The sequence below is a fragment of the Eucalyptus grandis genome, chromosome 6 (genome assembly GCF_016545825.1).
Source record: "Eucalyptus grandis isolate ANBG69807.140 chromosome 6, ASM1654582v1, whole genome shotgun sequence".
Taxonomy (NCBI): Eukaryota; Viridiplantae; Streptophyta; class Magnoliopsida; order Myrtales; family Myrtaceae; genus Eucalyptus; species Eucalyptus grandis.
Window position 1 is genome coordinate 11,781,220 of NC_052617.1, and position 19,706 is coordinate 11,800,925.

Consider the following 19,706-nt stretch of genomic DNA (forward strand, 5'->3'; position numbering starts at 1 on the left):
CTAGCTCATTGTAATTCTCACACATTGAAGTGCTTAGTTCACATCTAATTATTACTAGCCCATACATAATTAGGAAGACTCTTGAACACAATTATGTATTAGATATCAATCATTACTGATTCTTTTCATCGTTAGATTGGGTGATAAATTAGTTTGAAATCCCACATTGCTTTCGTTTCTTCTTTCCCCTTTCTTGCTATCATGAGAAAATATATTTGACAATTTCAACTTGCAAACTCCAGAGTTCCGGGCGAGTTATTGCCAGTCCACATGCTAAAGAATCAGTTTATTGAATTTCAGATATTGACTAAACTAGATAATAACATCAGGACAATAGAATTTGTTACTCTTATCATTTTGATTAATGCACTGAAAGTGTTGTCAGGCTCATTCAATTAAGACCAAACGATAGATACTTTATATTGTTTATAAATGTGGAAGTACTTCATTGGGATAGTACATATCGATGTATCGTAAAAGGATAAAGTGAAGCAGTAACTATAATTACTTGCTCCTTCAAAAGGTTAGAGAGTCGATATGATTTATCTCCATGAATAATCATTAGCAATGAACTTCAATAAAAAAAGGCCATCACCAAGTTGCTTGAGCCACTGAATCATAAAAACGAGAATCCTTTATTGTAGCCCTCGTCTCGCTCTAAACTGTCCTCAGTCCAAGGCAGCCACAGATTTGTGTACACAATCTTCTAATGCTTTTTACCTTTATGCGCCGAGAAAGCTGATCTAAAATTCTAAATTCCACATTGCAGGGAACATCCTCGATGGGAAGTTTATCGACCTTCCGGCATGGTGACCGTAACCATATTCCTTGTGTACAATTCTTCCCTTATTAAAGATGCCTCTGTGCTCGATGGAAGTCTCTCCATAAAGAAACCGGGATGTTAGGCTGGGGCAAGATTGCTTCCTCATTCGTTAACATGAAAACGACTGAAGACATTGTTGGCCTATCTCCAGGAAACTTTTGCACACATAGCAAACCGACATGAATGCATCTCTCAACTTGGAATGCAATGAAGGAGTCGCATAGAGATTCATGTAGGAGCTCTAAGGACCTGCCTGCGCTCCACAGCAACCATGACTAGGACAAAAATATTCATGTCATTAAATATCATATAAAAGAAAAGAGTTTGGACAACCATATCGTAATTACTTACATGCCCAAGAAGATTGTGTTGATGATCAGAATGGCAGAAACCTCTGTTCCTTTTGCTACTTACTATCTCCAGCAAAATTACACCAAGACTAAAAACGTCGGATTTCACAGAGAATTTTCCGTCAAAAGCATATTCCGGTGACATATAGCCACTGCATTAAGAATATCGAGACTTAAATCTTCCCAACGTTTATGAACATTGCTCGTTAATCAAGATGAGAAACTTACTAGGTACCAACGATTCTTTTTGTTCTTGCTTCTCTTTCGTTGCCTCCAAAGATTCTTGCAAGGCCAAAGTCTGAGATTTTAGGATTGAGGTCTGCATCTAACAATATATTGCTTGTTTTGAGATCTCTGTGAATGACTCGTAGTTTTGAATCTTGATGAAGATAGAGAAGACCTCTCGCAATTCCTAAAACTATGTCAAAGCGACTCTTCCATGCTAACAAGAAGCTTCTGTCATCATCTGCATACAGTCGACCCAATGTAAGTCTTAAACATTTAAGCTCGGCACTCTAAAGAAAATGAGTTTATTGATTTGTATTTGGATGTATGTCCAGGCAGAGGCACAAATGGCATGCTGACTAATAGATGGGGGGTGGAGCGAAATGGAAATGAAAAGGATCGAGGAGGACGAACCAAAAATGAAATAATCCAAGCTTTTATTTGGCATATACTCATATATTAACATTCTTTCTTCTCCCTCAATGCAACAGCCAAGAAGTCCGACGAGATTCCTATGCTGAAGTTTGGCAATTAGAAGAACTTCATTCATAAATTCTTCAAGGCCTTGTCTCGAACCTTTTGACAGCCTCTTCACTGCTATTTCTTGACCCATGGAGAGATTTCCCTGCGTTATTTTTGCAATTGAATAAGCTTATCGTGTTCTGTAAACTTGCAAATCCATAGCTCATTACCTTGTAGACTGAACCAAAGCCACCCGCTCCAATCATGTTGGTCTGTGAGAAATGTCCAGTAGCAACAGCAATGGTAGAAAAATCATATAATGGTAAATCAATGTCTTCCTTCTGCCTTTGTAAGCCTACAAGGATGAACCCTTTCTATCATATTAAAGTAATATTTAATTTGGTTATGGTTTGACAACAGAATTTCAATGCAAATCTTCACAGATAAAAGAGGACTAAATTACAAACAAGCTTACCTCTTCTTTTCATTCTGCTCTTCCACATAATACTCAATGCTACACCTGCTATGAGCAATCCAGAAATGACTGAAGCGACAGTCACCAGTATTTTCTTATTGACAGGGCTCTGGATGGAATCTAGAATTGCCAAGAAAAAGTGTGTTAACTAATTTCAGACGGTAATATGTTCATAAGCTGATGGATGTAACCAAAATTATTCCAGCAAAAAGATAAGCAAACGAGTAAATAGTTGGGTACAAGATCATGATTAATCCAGCATTTACTATGTACATACTTTTAAAAAAAGCTAGATCACCGCAGTGTATAAAAGTGGTTGCTAACTGAATCACTATGTACATATTTACCTAACTCGGATGCAGATAATTTTATGTAGATATTTTGTACATAGTTGTCTTGTTCAAATTCTCTTAAATCAATGAGATCGCCAAACCACATCAAACAGCCACTTCCTCCTTCTCTAACATCTGAATTAGTATAAGCCGTGCAAGAACACTGCTTTAGACACTCCACCTTGCACTCCTCAAGGCTCATATTCTTGTTTACCCTGTAGTCTATCAGATCGGGCAGATTCAGCATCGAAATTTTCAGAAAGCCCGGTTCTTGAGAGCAATTCAACTGAGCTTTCCTAATGCACCCACTGGTTGAATTAAATAACTGCCACTCTTCTTGGGATTTAGGCACGAATCCCTGCAAGCACTGGCATCTAGGGTCTTTGTAACTTTTGCAGACACTATTAGCACCACACTGCCCATAGTTGTCACATGGATCGCTGGGTACTAAGGTCATGACATCCCATCTAGAGTTCTTTTTGTTCCTTAGAAGACGTTGCAGAAGACCAGACTGATTCAACGTGAGCATGGTAATGATATCATCCCTTGAAGATTCAAACTCATAATATACGTCTGTCTCATTGTAAACAAACGACGCATTAAAAAGGGTACTCTCGGTCGCTGGAGTTCCCAAGAAGCGGAATCCATTCCATGGCCCTATTCGATATGTTTTTGTGGAGTCTCTTTTGATCATTTCATATTGGGGCAACCCATTAACATTTATTCCGTAGGTGTAGTCTCCAGTGGAAGGATCATCCTTGCTTTCCAAGAAGTCAGACGCCATTCGAAACTGGTTTTGGGGCTCCATCCCAATCGCATACCAGCTAAAAGGGTGTCAGTTGGATAGTCAAAGCTCTCCCATGAACATTCACCAGGATGTGAACTTGTATTCTCTGAAACGACAAGGTTACCAGAGTCCAACAACTGTGCGACTGGGTTTCTTGAAACCCTGGATGAATTTGAAGACCAGATGATGCTCTTTGATCGGTTGAGAACAACTAGATTCCTCTTATCGCTAAATGTGAGAACACCATTTGAATCAGTGAGCGGGTTGTTTCGGTTGGCAACCCAAACGACTTTTTCAGGACTAAATTTGTACCATATCCCCAAGTACCTATACATGGAGTTTTGTGGAGAGAAGAAGCCAAGCTCAAAGCTTTGGCCTGAAGAGACCAATCTCTCCCCATCTTTGATGGACTGACCTGGACTTAAGGTATCAGATGCGACCACCAAGTGCAGCATAAACATGACATAAACAGAGTAAAAGAAGGGGGGATATGGAACCTTTCCCAATGCCATGAAATCTTCTGGTAGTTTTTTCCTAGCTCCTGCCTCTCAATGGAAAGTTTTAAACTCAAAGGTTCTCACCAAGAATATGTAGCTGAAGCCCACCTGACAGGATATTCTATAGTTTTGTAGCAGATTCTATCACCTGCAACTCCCAACGAAATAAGAGAGCCATGGTCATTAAATGTAGACCGCCAAGTTAAGCAGGTGTCTTTATCGGGCGACTTATGATGTCTATTCATGCAATGCACGAAAGTCATGCCCCCTCCTTCACGGCTCAATTACAGTCTATAAAATCCGGGGACAAGTCGACGACTAACAAATCTTCCTCAAGCAAGACTGATGATGGAGTTGGTCCCCAAAAAATTTCATCCCAAAATTATTCGGGCTGTGCAAATTTAAAGCAAGATGTGACCGCACGAGTTTGGCACCCAGCGAGCGATTTCGGTGACGTGTGTTGTAAAAGGTTGGGCCAAGCTCACATGCCCAAGAAACCACTTAAGCCCATAAGGCTACTTTTAGCCTTAGTTTAGCTTCAGTCTTCAAAGGCAGAATGAAAGGACAAGAGAGAGGAGAAGAAAAAGGTAGAACAAAAGCAGAGCACGACCGAGAGAAAGAAGAGACGGAAAAATCACGGCGATTGGCTGATGCCAAAATATGCCTATTGAATTGCATGTGATTGGTAAATGGTTTCCCGGTTTTTTTTTTCCTCTTGCAAGTTAGTTTTTGTTATAAGAATAATAAACTTTAGCCTTGGTTGTGTTGGTTTTGCCGATGAAGCTCCGGCCAAGGATGAGCTGTTCGATGGTGATAATTAGATTGCTCGTGTCTCTAAGAATTTGTAGAATTTTGCGGATTTTGATTTGGACTTCTTGTTGGAAAAAAATCGATGTTTCAAAATCCTTGAGATAAAGTAAACAGTAAATCCTACAATTTGCTCATATATAAAAAGGTTCGAGAGTCGATATTATTTATCTCTAAGAATAATCATTGGCAATGAACTTTCAATAAAAGGCCTCCACCAAGTTGATTGAGCCACTAAATCATAAAAATTGATAATTCTTTATTGGAGCCATCGTCTCGCGCTAAATTATCCTCAACTTACGAAGAAGCAATTGTTTCGTGTACATAATCTTCCGATCCCTTTTACCTTCATGCGCTGAGAAAGCTGGTCTAAAATTTTAAATTGCAGATTTTGGGGAACATCCTTGATAGGAAGTTCGTCTACTTTCTAGCATGATGATTGTAAAGATATTTTATGGACAAGATGTTATAATATTTAAACAATAAATTACTCTTTCATCTAATAGCTTAAAATTTTAAAACATTGATGGTAATTCCACAAAATCTCACGTAGTATTAGAACTTAAGTTTTTAGAGCATTTGGTGATGAATCCACAAAAACTTATATAGTATCAGAGTTAGAAGTCCTTATTGAAGATGCCTCTAGTGACATTATTGGCCTATCTCCACGAAACTTTTGGACACATAGCAAACGGACATGAATGGTTTTTTGGACCTGAATACATTGGATTCATATACCATTCACACAAATCAAGAAGTTTGGACATCGGATGAAATAAATAATGAGCAACAGACCAAGAGTTCTGGGATCTATTTGCAATTCCCCACAAAAGCACACTATCGACCATCCAACGATGTCATTGAGACTGCATTAATAGAATGGAGTTCTTCATGTGTCAAGATTGCGCTTGAGTCCATTGAACTTCTTTCCATAAAGAAACCAGGCTGTTTAGGTCGAGGCAAGCTTGCACTTTCATTTCCTAACATGGCAACAATAGAGCACATCGCTGGTCTATCGTTGGCGAACTTCTGCACACATAACAAGCCGATATGGATACATCTTTGTACTTGAGGTTCCACCAGATCATACAAGCATCCATCAATGAGTTCCGTGGCTCTGTTTGCACTCCAAAGCAACCATGCCTGAAAAAATTGCATAGCGGGCTTAGCGTTGCAAGTGAAAAGAGGGAGATAAGGGAGAGAGAACAGCCTATGCTCTGGATTTTTTTCTCTTACATGTCCAAGAAGGTTATGTTGTGACTTGGGTGGCAGAATCCTCTGTTTCGTTTGCCGCTTACAATCTCTAACAAAAGCACACCAAAGCTAAAGATATCGGATTTCACAGAGAATTTTCCATCGAATGCATACTCAGGGGACATATAGCCACTGTAATGACAAAGTGATTGGTGTTTGCCTTTTCACATAATATATAGTACTACTATATAGAGATTTTCTGAAAAGATGAGTTCTTACTAGGTTCCGATGATTCTCCTTGTCTTTACTTCTTTCTCATCACCAGCGAAAATTCTTGCCAACCCAAAGTCAGAGATCCTAGGGCTTAGGCTGTCATCCAATAAAATGTTGCTAGCTTTGAGATCACGGTGAATTACTTGGAGTTTAGAATCATGGTGGAGATACAGAAGACCTCTAGCAATCCCGATGATAATATCAAAACGTTTTTCCCAGTCTAACAATAAGCATCTTTCATGATCTGTATATGCAGATAAGTTTAGTCAACCAGAAGAATTAATTCGGTCCACAGATAGTATCATGATCAAGTAACATGCTTGAATAAAGGGTCTAGAGGCCTAACCAAAGATAAAATAATCCAAGCTCTTGTTTTGCATGTACTCATAAACCAAAATCTTTTCCTCCCTCTCCATGCAACAACCCAGAAGCCCCACAAGATTCCGGTGTTGAAGTTTGGCTATCAGAATTGTTTCATTCTTGAACTCTTCAAGACCTTGTCCTGAGTTTCTTGACAGTCTCTTCACTGCTACTTCTTGTCCTGTGGAAAGATTGCCCTGCGTATTGCGTATAGAGTAGACAGTTCAACAAAGAAACATGATAACCCTGCTTGCAGTCAGCTTTGTCTTGGAACATGCGTGGCCGATTACCTTGTAAACTGGGCCAAAGCCACCAGCTCCAATCAGATTATTCTCAGAAAAACCGTCTGTAGCATTAACCATGGTAGCCAGATCAAAAAGTGGCAAGTCAGCATCTTCCTCCTTGATTTTCCTACCTGAAAAAGACCAGTTACAACAAAAATCTTAGCCGAAACATTTGCTAACCTCACAAAAGGGCCTTAAGATCTCTTTGTATATTCTGGAGGTGTACATTCATGGATAAAGAATTACTGACCTTTGCTCTTTATTCTGCAATTCCTAATTCGATGGCAGTACACCATGGCCGATACAGAAAAAACAGCAATAGCCGACATCATTATGCCAATGACCATCCCCTTCTTCTTAAAAGAGTTATGATGGACATCTGGAATAGAGAAGACAGAGAAGATTAATGCAATCATCTAGGGTGCTGCTGCTGAATTAGCTAGTTAAAAGATGGAATGTCTAGAGAAAAAGGCATTGATTGGCAAAATTACCTAGTTCAGATATTGGTAGGCGGATGTATAGAGTTTGCCCATAGTTATCTTCTTCGTACTCCTTAATGTCAATTAGGTTTCCGAACCACAGGATACAGCCACTACCTCCCCCGCTAACATCTGAATTAGCATAAGCGGTGCATGAACAGTTCTTTAAGCACTCGGCCTGGCATTCTTCAAGGCTCATGCTCTCGTTCAGCCAGAACTCTAACAGGTCTGGAATTTTCACTTTTGCGAGTTTGAGGAACCCATCTTCCTTTGGACAATTTATTGGTATTCTTCTCGTGCATCCACCGGACCAATTGAGGAGATTCCATTGTTCAGGAGACTTCGGTAAAAAGCCCTTTAAGCAATTGCATATCGAAGCTCTGCTACTTCTACAGATACCGTTGGCCCCACAAGTACTGTAACTATCACATGGATCGTTTGGTGAGTACGCGAGGTTCCAGGCATTGCTTCTTTTACTTGCAGTATAGAACTGGATAATCCCGGAATGGTTTAATGTAAATATACTTGCGCTATATTCGCTTTTTATGGTTTCATATGAAAAAAATTTCTCATCATCACCATTAAAGAACACCAGCTTGGTCAGTGCATGCAAAACCATTGGAACAGCACTGAATTGTATTCCATCCCACGTTCCTGTTCGATATTTCTTGCCGGATCCTAAGCTGATGAGTTCAAATTGAGGCAACCCTTGTATATTTAACCTGTAAATATAGTCTCCGGGGGAAGGATCATCCATGCTTTTCCAAGAAGTCAGATGTCTTTCTAAACCAATTTTCAAGTCCCATCCTAATTTCATACCGGGTAGTTGTGTGTCCGACGGATGATCAAAGCTCTGCCACGAATATTCATCAGAATTCAGACTATAATTCTCTCTGAGAACAAGATTTCCAGTGTCTAAGAGCTGTGCAACCGGATTTTTCAGAACCCTGGAGAAATTTGAAGACCAGATGACGCTGTTCGATTGGTTGAAAAGAACTAGATCTCCATCATGACCAAACGCGAGAACTCCGTGTGAATCAGTGAGGGGATTTTCCCTGTTGGCAACCCAAACAACTCTTCCCGGACTAATCTTGTACCATATGCCGATGTACCTGTTCTTGGAGTTGCCAGGAGAGAAGAAGCCGAGCTCAAAGCTTTGGTCAGAAGAGACCAATGACTCTCCATCTTTCATAGACTGGCCTGAACTGAACGTGTCAGCTGCCGTCGATAAGCCAAAGACTGACAGGCAGATAAAGTAAAGGCAGATTAACAAAGTAGGAGTTTCCATGCCTCCGCGAATCTGTATAAGATTTAGAAGAAAAAGTACACCTGCTTGCGCCCTGCAAGCTAAAATCTAGGATTCAGATAGAAATAGAAATGTGATCACTACTGTCTACCTTAAGCTGTCAGGATAGAAATTTTCAGTTGACTCTACTGATCAATTCACATGTCCAGCAAGACCTGCGGACATTATTTCTAGGTCGTACGCATCACGTTTCTTACTTCTAGGACACGTGGGTCACAAGATTCTTGGTTCTTATTTTGGCCTTATGCTTGATTATGTAACATCCGAGCCCCACTGACCGAGATTCTTGGTTCTTATTTTGGCCATTTGAAAAATGGAAACCATTATTATTGGATGATCATGATACTTCCCAAAAATCGAAATTATTGATCAATGGAGGAACAATATCACCATTTTTTTTCAATAAGATACCAAAGTGGATGATTGACTCATTCCATACTAGAAATAATCGCAGGAAATCTTTTGATAACACGGATTCCTATTTCTCAATGATATCCCACGATCAAGACAATTGGCTGAATCCCGTGAAACCATTTCATAGAAGTTCATTGATATCTTCTTTTTATAAAGCAAATCGACTTCGATTCTTGAATAATCCACATCACTTCTGCTTCTATTGTAACAAAAGATTCCCTTTTATGTGGAAAGGGCCCGTATCAATAATTCTGATTTTACATATGGACAATTCCTCAATATCTTGTTCATTCGCAACAAAATATTTTCTTTGTGCGGCGGTAAAAAAAATACGCTTTTTTGGAGAGAGATACTATTTCACTAATCGAGTCACAGGTATCTAACATATTCATACCTAACGATTTTCCACAAAGTGGTGATGAAAGGTCTAACTTGTACAAATCTTTCCATTTTGCAATTCGATCCGATCCATTAGTTCGTAGAGCTATTTACTCGATCGCAGACATTTTGGAACACTCTAACAGAGGGACAAATTTTCAATTTTGAAAGAACTTATTGTCAACCTCTTTCAGATATGAATCTATCTGATTCAGAAGGGAAATGCTTGATTATGTAACATTCGAGAGTCTTTTTCCACGGCTTTGGCCCCATACACTGTGTAATATTGTCAGCTTTGGGTCACCCGCCCTAGCGCGGACGAACCGCCATCCCAGTCACGGTCTTTTCCCTCATGGCTTTAAAATGCATTACACAGGTTAGAGGGACCCAGCCTTATAAGCTAATCAAGACCTCTCTCCCTAGGCGATGTGGGACAAGAGAAGAGAGAGACCCCTCCCTTGCGCACATTCGAAGATCGTCACTCGGGCCGTCTAATCTGTGTAACGCATTTTAAAGCCGTGAGGAAAAAGACTGTTGCTGGGATGACGGTTCGTCCGCGCCAAGGCGAGTGACCCAAAGCGGACAATATTACACAATAGGGTCAGGACAGATTATTAGCACATGCCTGAATATGCATTTTCATATTCGAACTATACCACACATTGTAATCTGCTGTAATTGATTAGGTTCACCCTGCGTTTATCGATGTCATCGTGGCATTAAACACGGGGGCATCATAGACGGCCTTTGGCTGAGTAGCGATGTGAAATGTGAAATTGCGAGTACTTTAGCTTTAAGAATGTAAAGGGACCAAGTCGTATAACAGATTGTTATTTGATTTTTGAACATCACCGGACTTTTAACTACGGACTTCCCAGTTTGTCGCATCAAAGCTACTAGATAGACCTCGAAAGAGATCACCGCCTTGGTCTTTCATTTGTCACTTCAGTCAGAACTGAAAACGCCCCAAAATTGAAATTTTTGGGACAATTGTTCTGGCTCTTAAAGAGTCGAGACCCGTCAAAATCTATGGAAGGCCCTTCTTCTGCCGGCATCAGAGCGGTCATAACACGACACATATACCTTCGACCCCTTCGTTGATTTTTATTTTCTTTTTCTGTTTCTGGCATTCGCATTTGACGAATTTAGACTTGGAACATACCAACATAAATTAATGACAATTATCCATTGAGTCTTAGCTCTCAACCGCTTCAATTTCCAAAAATTGGTTTATCGCCACTAATTGCAACTTATTTTCAAAGACAAGCAACTATGCCAAAATACTTGGGTGGCTAATGTTGGCTTCTAATTGCTGACGGTTATCGTAATGACGAATTTCTTTTCATCTTACTTAGGTTCTCTAAGTGCTCTGACAATTATATTAATTTAATGAAAATTAATAAATGGTAAATTTGTTACAAATGTATTATTTTTGAATTTTTTTTGTAGTCAGAAATTAATTTGAAGTAACTTGTCACTGATTTACTAAATTAAGGATTTTAGTGATCAAAAAATTAATGTGAGATAAATTTGTTATAGGTATATTAATTTGAGATTTTTTATGATATTAACCCTATAATTTTTATTGATGCAGTCAAAGAGTTGTTGGACTTATTCAATTAGGACCAAATAATAGTTTACTCTGCAAATGGCGAATGATCTTTATATTATTCATAAATGTGGAAATACTTTCCTGGGAGAGTATTTATCTATGTATCGTATAAGGATAAAGTGAAGCACTAAATATAACGATTTGCTCATCTGAAAGGTTAGAGAGTCGATATAATTCACTATGAATAATCACTGGCTCAATTTATTTTTTTGAAAGGCCCATAACAAGTTGCTTGACCCACTGAATGAAAACGAGAATCCTTTGCTGTAGCCCTAGTCTCGCGTTAACCAGTCCTCCATCTGCAAGGCGGCGACAGATTTGCGAACACAAATATCACAGATTCATGGAAGAGGCAACTGCATGTATGCCTTCAGAAACTTTTCAGAATGTTTAGTAATGTTTTCTAAAATTTTAAAACCTGATGAAGCAACATCAAAGTGCAGGTCACTGCAACTTTCCCACGTTGAAGATTGTAGTGATCGGAGACCATCTTCTGATCCTTTCTCCCTTCATTCACCGAGAAAACTTCTCTGAATTCCACAGTGCAGGGAACTTCCTCGATGGGAAGTTTATCGACCTTCTGGCATGGTGATTGTAACAATATTCCCTGTGCAAGATTCTTCCCTTGTTGAAGATGCCTCTGTGCTCGACAGACCTCTCTCCTTAAAGAACCCCGGCTGTTTAGGTTGTGGCACGATTGCTTCCTCATTCACTAACATGAAAATGACTGAACACATTGTTGGCCTATCGTCATGACACTTTTGGACGCATACCAAACCGACTTGAATGCATCTCTCTACTTGGGATGTGATGAAGGAGTTGCGTAGGGATTCATGTAGAAGCTCCAAGGACCTGCCTTCGCTCCACAACAACCATGCCTAGGACAAATCCATTCATGTCATTAAACATCACAAAAAAGACGAGTATATACAAAACATATTGTACCACTTACATGCCCCAGAAGGTTGTGTTCATGATCAGGATGGCAGAATCCTCTGTTCCTTTTGCCACTTACTATCTCTAGCAAAAGTACACCAAGGCTAAAAACATCGGATTTCACGGAGAATTTTCCATCAAAAGCATATTCCGGAGACATATAGCCACTGCAATAAGAATATCACGTCTTAAATCTACCCAATGTTCATGGATAGTTGCTCATTAATCAAGATGAGAAACTTACTGGGTACCAATGATTCTTTTTGTTCTTGCTTCTCTTTCATGGCCTCCAAAGATTTTTGCAAGGCCAAAGTCTGAGATTTTAGGATTGAGGTCAGCATCTAACAATATATTGCTTGTTTTGAGATCTCTATAAATGACTTGTAGTTTCGAATCCTGATGAAGATACAGAAGTCCTCTGGCAATTCCTAGAGCTATGTCAAAGCGACTTTTCCATGCTAACAAGAAGCTTCTGTCATCATCTGCACGCATTCAATCCAACGTAACTCTTAACATTTAAGCTCAACAATCTAAAGAAAATGAGTTCATCAGTTAGCATTTGGATATGTGTCCATGCAGAGGCCCAAAAGGCGTATAGACTAATAACATGGGGGCCGAGTGAAAAGGAAATGAAAAGGGTCAAAAAGCTCGAACCGAAGATGAAATAATCCAAGCTTTTATTTGGCATGTACTCATATATTAACATTCTTTCTTCTCCTTCGATGCAATAGCCAAGAAGTTCGACAAGATTCCTATGCTGAAGTTTGGCAATTAGGAGTACTTCATTCATAAACTCTTCGAGACCTTGTCTTGAACTTCTGGACAGCCTCTTCACTGCTATTTCTTGACCCGTGGAGAGATTTCCCTGCATGTATATTTTTTTATTAAGCTTATGGTGTTCTCTAAATTCGCAAATTCAGAGCTCATTACCTTGTACACTGAACCAAAGCCACCCGCTCCAATCATGTTGGTCTGTGAGAAATGTCCGGTAGCAACAGCAATGATAGAAAAATCAAATGATGGTAAATCAATTTCTTCCTTCTGACATTGCAAGCCTACAAGGATGAACATTATCTATCACATGAAAGTAATAATTAATTCGTCATGGTCCGACAACAGAATTTCGAAGCAAACCTTCATTGTTAAAAGTGGACTGGATTACCAACAAGCTTACCTCTTCTTCTGATTCTGCTCTTCCACATTATACTCAATGCTATACCGGCTATTAACAATCCACAAATGACTGAAGCCACTGTGGCAATCAACAGTATTTTCTTATTGGCAGGGCTGTGGATGGAATCTAGAATAGCCAAAAAAGAAAGAAAAGAAAAGCGTGTTAACTAATAACAGAAAGCAATGTGTTCACAGTCTGATGAATGTAACCAAAATAGTGCAGTAAAAGGATAAGAAAACGAGTAACGAATAGCCGGGTACGAGATCAAGATTAATCCAGCATTTTCTATGTACACAGAAAAAGGAAAAAAAGAAGAAGAAGAAGAAGCAAGATCATTGCAGCGCAGGAAAGCAATTGCAAACTAAATTATTATGTACATATATACCTAACTCAGAAGCAGGTAATTTTATGTAGACATCTTGTTCATAGTTGACTTGTTCAGATTCTCTAATATCAATGAGATCGCCGAACCACATGAAACAGTCACTTCCTCCTCTTCTAACATCTGAATTAGCATAAGCTGTACAAGAACAGTTCTTTAGACACTCTGCCTTGCATTCCTCAATGCTCATATTTTTGTTTACCCAAAAGTCTATCAGGTCGGGCAGTTTCAGCATTGAAAGTTTCAGGAAGCCCTCTTCCTGAGAGCAATTTAATTGAGCTTTCCTAATGCATCCCCTGGTTGGATTAGTTACTTGCCACTCTTCTTGGGACGTGGGCATGAAACCCTGCAAACACTGGCATCTAGGGTCTTTGTTACTTCTGCAGACACCATTAGCACCACACTTTCCATAGTTATCACATGGATCACGGGGAAATGAGATTGTGACATCCCATGCAGAGCTCTCTTTCTTCCTTAAAAGATGTTGCACAAGACCAGACTGATTCAATGTGATTATGGTGGTGATATCATCCCCTGAAGATTCAAACTTCAAATATACATCTGTTTCATTGTAAACAAACGTTGGCTTGAAAAGGGTACTCTCAGTCATTGAAAATCCCGAGAAACAGAATCCATTCCATGGCCCTGTTCGAAATGTTTTTGTGGAGCCTCGTTTGAGCACTTCAAATTCGGGCACCTCATTGAATTTTATCCCGTAGGTGTAGTCTCCAGAGGAAGGATCATCCGTGCTTTTCCAAGAAGTCAGATGCCATTCGAAACCAGTTTTGAGGCTCCGTCCTATTCTCATACCAGCTAAAAGGGTGTCAGTTGGATAGTCAAAGCTCTGCCATGAATATTCACCAGAACCTGAACTGATATTCTCTGAAACGACAAGGTTACCCGAATCCAATAGCTGTGCAACCGGGTTTCTTAAAACCGTGGAGGAATTTGAAGACCAGACGACAGTCTTTGATCGGTTGAGAACAACTAGATTCCTCTCCTCGCTAAATGTGAGAACACCATCTGAATCAGTGAGGGGCTTGTTTCTGTTGGCGACCCAAACGACTTTTTCAGGGCTAAATTTGTACCATATCCCCAAGTACCTGTACTTGGAGTTTTCCGGAGAGAAGAAGCCAAGCTCAAAGATTTGGCCTGAAGAGACCAATTTCTCTCCATCTTTAATGGACTCACTTGACCTTATGGTATCAGATGCGGTCGAGAGGTTCAGCACAACCATGACAAAAGCAGAGAAAAAGAGGGGGAAATGAGTAAGCTTTTCCAATGCCATAAAGCCTTCTGTAAATTTTTCCCCTGGCTCCTCCCTTTCAATGACGAGTTTTAAACTCAAAGGTTCTCAACAAGAATATTCAGCTGAAGCCAACCGACGGGATATTCTGTACTTCTCGTGCAGTCTATATCATCAGCAATTTCCAGGGGATAAGAAAGCAAGGGTCATGGAATGGAGACGACCAGTTAAGCTGTCGAGTGTTCTCATTAGGAGACTCATGGTGTCCATTCATGCAATGCGAGAAAGTCATACCCACTCCTCACGGCTAGCCCGTCAACAAGGTGAGTTGGGTCGGTACGATCCAAATTGATTTATTTTTATGCAATATTATGTCAGTGACACATAATCATCCCGATCTTAGCCCCATGCATACTCTATCCAACCCAAGCTCTAATTTTTAGCTATTTTCTTCTTAATATGTTGCCTTTGAAAAATGGGCAATGTTGTGAACTGGCTCGTCAAGTCGGTGAGAGAGCTCGGTTGCTTGGTTTAGGTACTGGACTAGGACGACTCCTTATACATGAGCAATGTGAAGACACGGGTGAGGGCGGCTCTCACGGACCAGAACACCTCCTTGGACTAGTTCAAGAGTATCTGGGTTTGTTGACTTGGTCAATTGAAGTGGCTAATGAAAAAAAGAAAACGACCTTATTTAAAGCAAAAGGACATTGACGGAGAGACGAAAGTGGAAGAATAAAAAGAGAGCGACAGCGATAGAGAGGAAAAGGGAAGGAGACGAAAGTGAAAGGAAAAGAGGGAAACTCATGCGTACACGTCACGGATCCCTCGTCAAGTTAGATCTATCTCCATTTACCAAGCATTTAGTTGGATCTATCCGTGACGTGTTCTGTGACGTGTACACGTACACGTCATGGATCCCTCGTCAGGTTGGATCTATCTCGATTTGCAATGCTTTGTAAGGATTTAAGCCATTTAGTTGTCTAATCAAAGTAGTATTTGGAATTAGGGCATAAATCTGAAATTATGTAAAATTTAAGTTGCGAAGTCCGATTTTGAAGTAATCAAGTCGTGGAATTACATGGAGATTATGGGTCATGGTGTTGTTGAGCTATGGGATTTGACTAAAGTTAATTTGAAGTAATAATTTAATCGAAGCCAAATTTTAGAGTTTCACGAGTAAGTTTTGGTTCGTGGATAACCTTGAATAATTGCTTTGGGTGAGTGATTCGCTTACGCGTAAGAGTCATTTTATTAGCATTTTAAGTTTAGTTTAGGCGATTCATAGATGACTGAATCTCTTCTTTGAGTTTGTATACTCATATTGTCAAAAAAAAGTATGGATTAGATGTATTGGAAGCTTTTTTTTTTTTTTTTTGGTCGGTCTCTACTCTACCTACTCTATACTCACTCTTAGACTTTTACCTTACATCTTGCGGGACGTGAGAGTCGAAACTCACTCCTGAAACTTACTCGTCCTCACCCCATCCCCCCTGAGAATGTGGGGATTTGAACCCCTAACCTCCCCTTCCATGTTGAAAGGGTGGCCACTGGGGCGAATCCTAGTGGAAGCTTTTAAAAGCATGTCTATTGTATAAATTTAAATCGAGTATTTACTATTCTTTGATTATTTGTGAATAGTTTGAGAAACGTTTTATGAAAGACATTTCAAAAGTTGACTAGTTTATCAAATGAATTCCAAAAATGAGATATGTCGTGTGAAATATATCCTGTTTGATGAACTAGGTTGTGAAAAAAAAAATTATGTTTTGATTTGTGATACAAATTATGGATTGGCTTTGTGGATTTTGGCGGATGCTATTGTGGGTTTGTGTTGATACTCAATATCTTGGTAAGCCCCTTTAAATGGTTTATGGGTACACATACTAGTTTTACAATATTGATCTTGAGCGCCTTTGTCATGAAACTATTTTGTGTGATAATATTTAGATATCTAAACACAAGATTGGTTAAAGGTTATGATTGCTCATTTCACTCATCTTTCATGTTTTGAAGAGTTGTACTATTCACTAGTTTCTAGGCTAGTGGTTGATAGTACGAGGGCATTATCTATTGGGAACACGTAGCATATGTCCAATACCTTCACCTAAGAAGATTGCCAAGAGGGACCCAAGTTTGAGCTCATCAACATATCCAATTGGACCCACATTTATTCAAAAGATTAAACAAATGAGTTATAGGCCAATTAAGATAATTAACTGCTCTACAAGACATTGATTCCCCAATGTGGGACTTCTCTAATACAATTCACTCACATGTACATCTTAACAATCTTCTTCTCACTTTTGAGTTCAATATTAGGCCCGCTTTCCCTTAATTCAGGTATCATTTTGCATCAACTTATCGATCCATCTTGCTACACCACGACGCTTCACCTACCCCCTAATACCATTTTTTGATAGCACGCAGTAGAAGTCCAATACCTTCATATGAGGAGATTGCTAAGATGGAATCCAACTTCAACTCCATCAATATATCTAATTAGACTCACATTTACTCAAAACTTTAGTTAATGAGTTAACTACCCCATACCATACCAAGTATTCAATGTAAGACTTATCTAACACAACCCACTCACATGTACATCTTAATACTATCAATAAGAACTTTTGGGAGTTAGATTATGGGCATGGTATGATGAAATTGTATATCTTTTTGTTGATAGTTGTTGGGTTTACCTAAGTTTTGAGATGTAAATGTTTTTTTTTTTTATAGATTATAGAAAATGTGATATTATAACCAATATGCTAATATATTTTGATAATAGGTTGTTAGTTATATTTGAAACTGCTATGTCATTCCCCATTTCTTGTTGGTTGGTGTGATAAATTTGGTGGTTAGGTTACGGATTACGCGGGCTCTCTCGTGTAATAACGACACCGAGTCCTCACGATTTTTCGACACACATATTAGAGGGACCTAAAGCCATATTGTCCGCGAGTAGGGGTTAGACATTGAGTCCCCATGACTTTAAAATGCGTCACACAGATTAGAGAGACCTAAAGTCATGAGGACTCAGTGTCCAAAATGGACAATATTACACAATGAAATGGTGATCCGAAGACGAAGGGAGTGAGATGAGTAATATTAAAAAGGTTAGGTCGGTCCGGGTGGGTACATGCATTGATATTTAAAAATTAAGCTTTTGTTTTCTAACATCCATATGTTTTGAACTTTTGAGCGCCCGCATAATCCTTAAACATCAGGTAATTAACGAAAACGTACAAGATTGGTACTTTTGGGGATCGCTGTACCGCTCCGGAGATTTTCAAAAACAAGATAAGAATAGAAATGAAAATGCAATTCGGTAGAGGCGACCGGATCTGTACATGACTTAGCTCAACACAAATAGCTCGTATTTTACAGGCATTATTTAAACCTGTTTTTCTATTTCTAATTTTCCCATTTTGATATCGATTTCTTATTTTTGTCTTTTGCAAATTCAACTCGCCTGTTCCGTGATAGACCATAACAAAAGCACAAGAAACCGAGTTAGCGCAAATCCAAGTCAAGAGCGTCGACCTTACAAGGCCTGCATTATAACAAGAAAGTCCCACCAATGTTGGGCCCACATCACCTTCCTCCACCATTCCTTTCAGGTCCAAGAGAAAATTGCAGTTTCGTCGTCCGCTGTAAAGCTACACCCAGAAATATAGAATAAAATTTGGATCAAACTTTCTTTTTTTGAGTCTCAAGTCTTAATAATAATAAAAATATGTCTTAGCTGTCTGGTTGTAATTATTTTCACTGTATGTCCTTATTCAAGAACTAATTTCACTTAGGTTGTCGTTGGTTATTTCAGGAAATGCATTTTTTTATCTCTTCAGACTTGCATGAAGTTTCCTTTCTGGAGCACTTCAAATTGGGGCCATCCATTAATATTTATACCATAGGCATGGTCTACAGAGGAAGGATCATTCACGCTTCCCCGAAAAGTCAGATATCGTTCAAAAACCGATTCTCAGTCTCCATCCTACTTTCATACCAGCTAAAAGATGTGAATGACCAAAGAAGATATTATTCCCGGCATGCATAAAAAACATCCCAAGAATATAAACCGTACGTTAAAACTGTCACTTGCAGAAGGCAGAAAAAGAAAATTCTACTAATCTGATCGCTGCTCTGTGGTCAATAGCATTTTGGACGTTCATACATTGGATTTTATATCAACCACACAAATCAAGAAGTCTTGGACAATGAATGTCATAAATGATCAATGGCATTTCTTGGATCTATAAGCAATTACTCAGAAAAACGTACTATCGACCATCCAACCTCGTCACCGTGACTACATTGACAGAATGGAGTTCTTCATGCATCCGGGTTGTGCTTAAGTCCATTGAACTTCTTTCCATAAAGAAACCAGGATGTTTAGGTGGAGGCAAGCTTGCACTTTCATTTCCTAACATGGCAACTACAGAGGACATCGCTGGTCTATCATTGGGGAACTTCTGCACGCATAACAAGCCGACATGGATGCATCTTTTTACTTGAGGTTCAACCGAATCACACAAGCACCCATCAATGAGTTCCATGGCTCTGTCTTCACTCCAAAGCAACCATGCCTGAAAAAAATCACATCCCGAGCTTAGTCATGCAAGACCAAAAAAAGGAGATAAGGGAGAGAGAATGACATACGCTCTGGCTCTTTCTCTTACATGTCCAAGAAGGTTATGATGATGATTTGGGTGACAGAATCCTCTGTTTCTTTTGCCACTTACAATCTCTAACAGCATCACACCAAAGCTAAAGACATCAGATTTCACAGAGAATTTTCCATCGAAGGCATACTCAGGGGACATATAGCCACTGTAATAACAAAGTGATTGTTATTAGTCTTCTAACATAACAAGCAGTCCTATTTAGAAATGTTCTGAAGAGGCGAGTTC

The 19,706-nt window shown here is 39.4% G+C and overlaps 2 protein-coding genes across 2 annotated transcripts in view; both read right to left on the reverse strand.

Annotated features, from left to right (window-relative positions):
* Positions 1-395: 395 nt before the first annotated feature.
* Positions 396-8,778, reverse strand: LOC104451490 (receptor-like serine/threonine-protein kinase SD1-8). Its single transcript, XM_039314347.1, is given in 17 exon segments — positions 396-903; positions 906-1,098; positions 1,175-1,325; positions 1,402-1,639; positions 1,813-2,023; positions 2,091-2,215; positions 2,336-2,455; positions 2,683-3,426; positions 3,429-4,001; positions 5,604-5,901; positions 5,995-6,014; positions 6,017-6,144; positions 6,232-6,469; positions 6,572-6,782; positions 6,876-7,000; positions 7,120-7,248; positions 7,361-8,778. Coding segments are annotated over 17 exon segments (4,893 nt in total). The 5' UTR covers positions 8,637-8,778; the 3' UTR covers positions 396-790.
* A 2,468-nt stretch (positions 8,779-11,246) lies between these two features.
* Positions 11,247-19,706, reverse strand: part of LOC104451495 — a 36,057-nt gene continuing 27,597 nt past the window's right edge. The window contains exons 6-15 of the mRNA XM_039314348.1: positions 19,476-19,626; positions 19,078-19,382; positions 18,345-18,447; positions 13,554-14,904; positions 13,169-13,294; positions 12,925-13,049; positions 12,649-12,859; positions 12,239-12,476; positions 12,011-12,161; positions 11,247-11,936 (exon numbers count right to left, since the gene is read on the reverse strand). Of these exons, the coding sequence (XP_039170282.1) occupies positions 11,628-11,936; positions 12,011-12,161; positions 12,239-12,476; positions 12,649-12,859; positions 12,925-13,049; positions 13,169-13,294; positions 13,554-14,904; positions 18,345-18,447; positions 19,078-19,382; positions 19,476-19,626 (3,070 nt within the window). The 3' untranslated portion in view covers positions 11,247-11,627. The remainder of the gene's footprint in view (positions 11,937-12,010; positions 12,162-12,238; positions 12,477-12,648; positions 12,860-12,924; positions 13,050-13,168; positions 13,295-13,553; positions 14,905-18,344; positions 18,448-19,077; positions 19,383-19,475; positions 19,627-19,706) is intronic.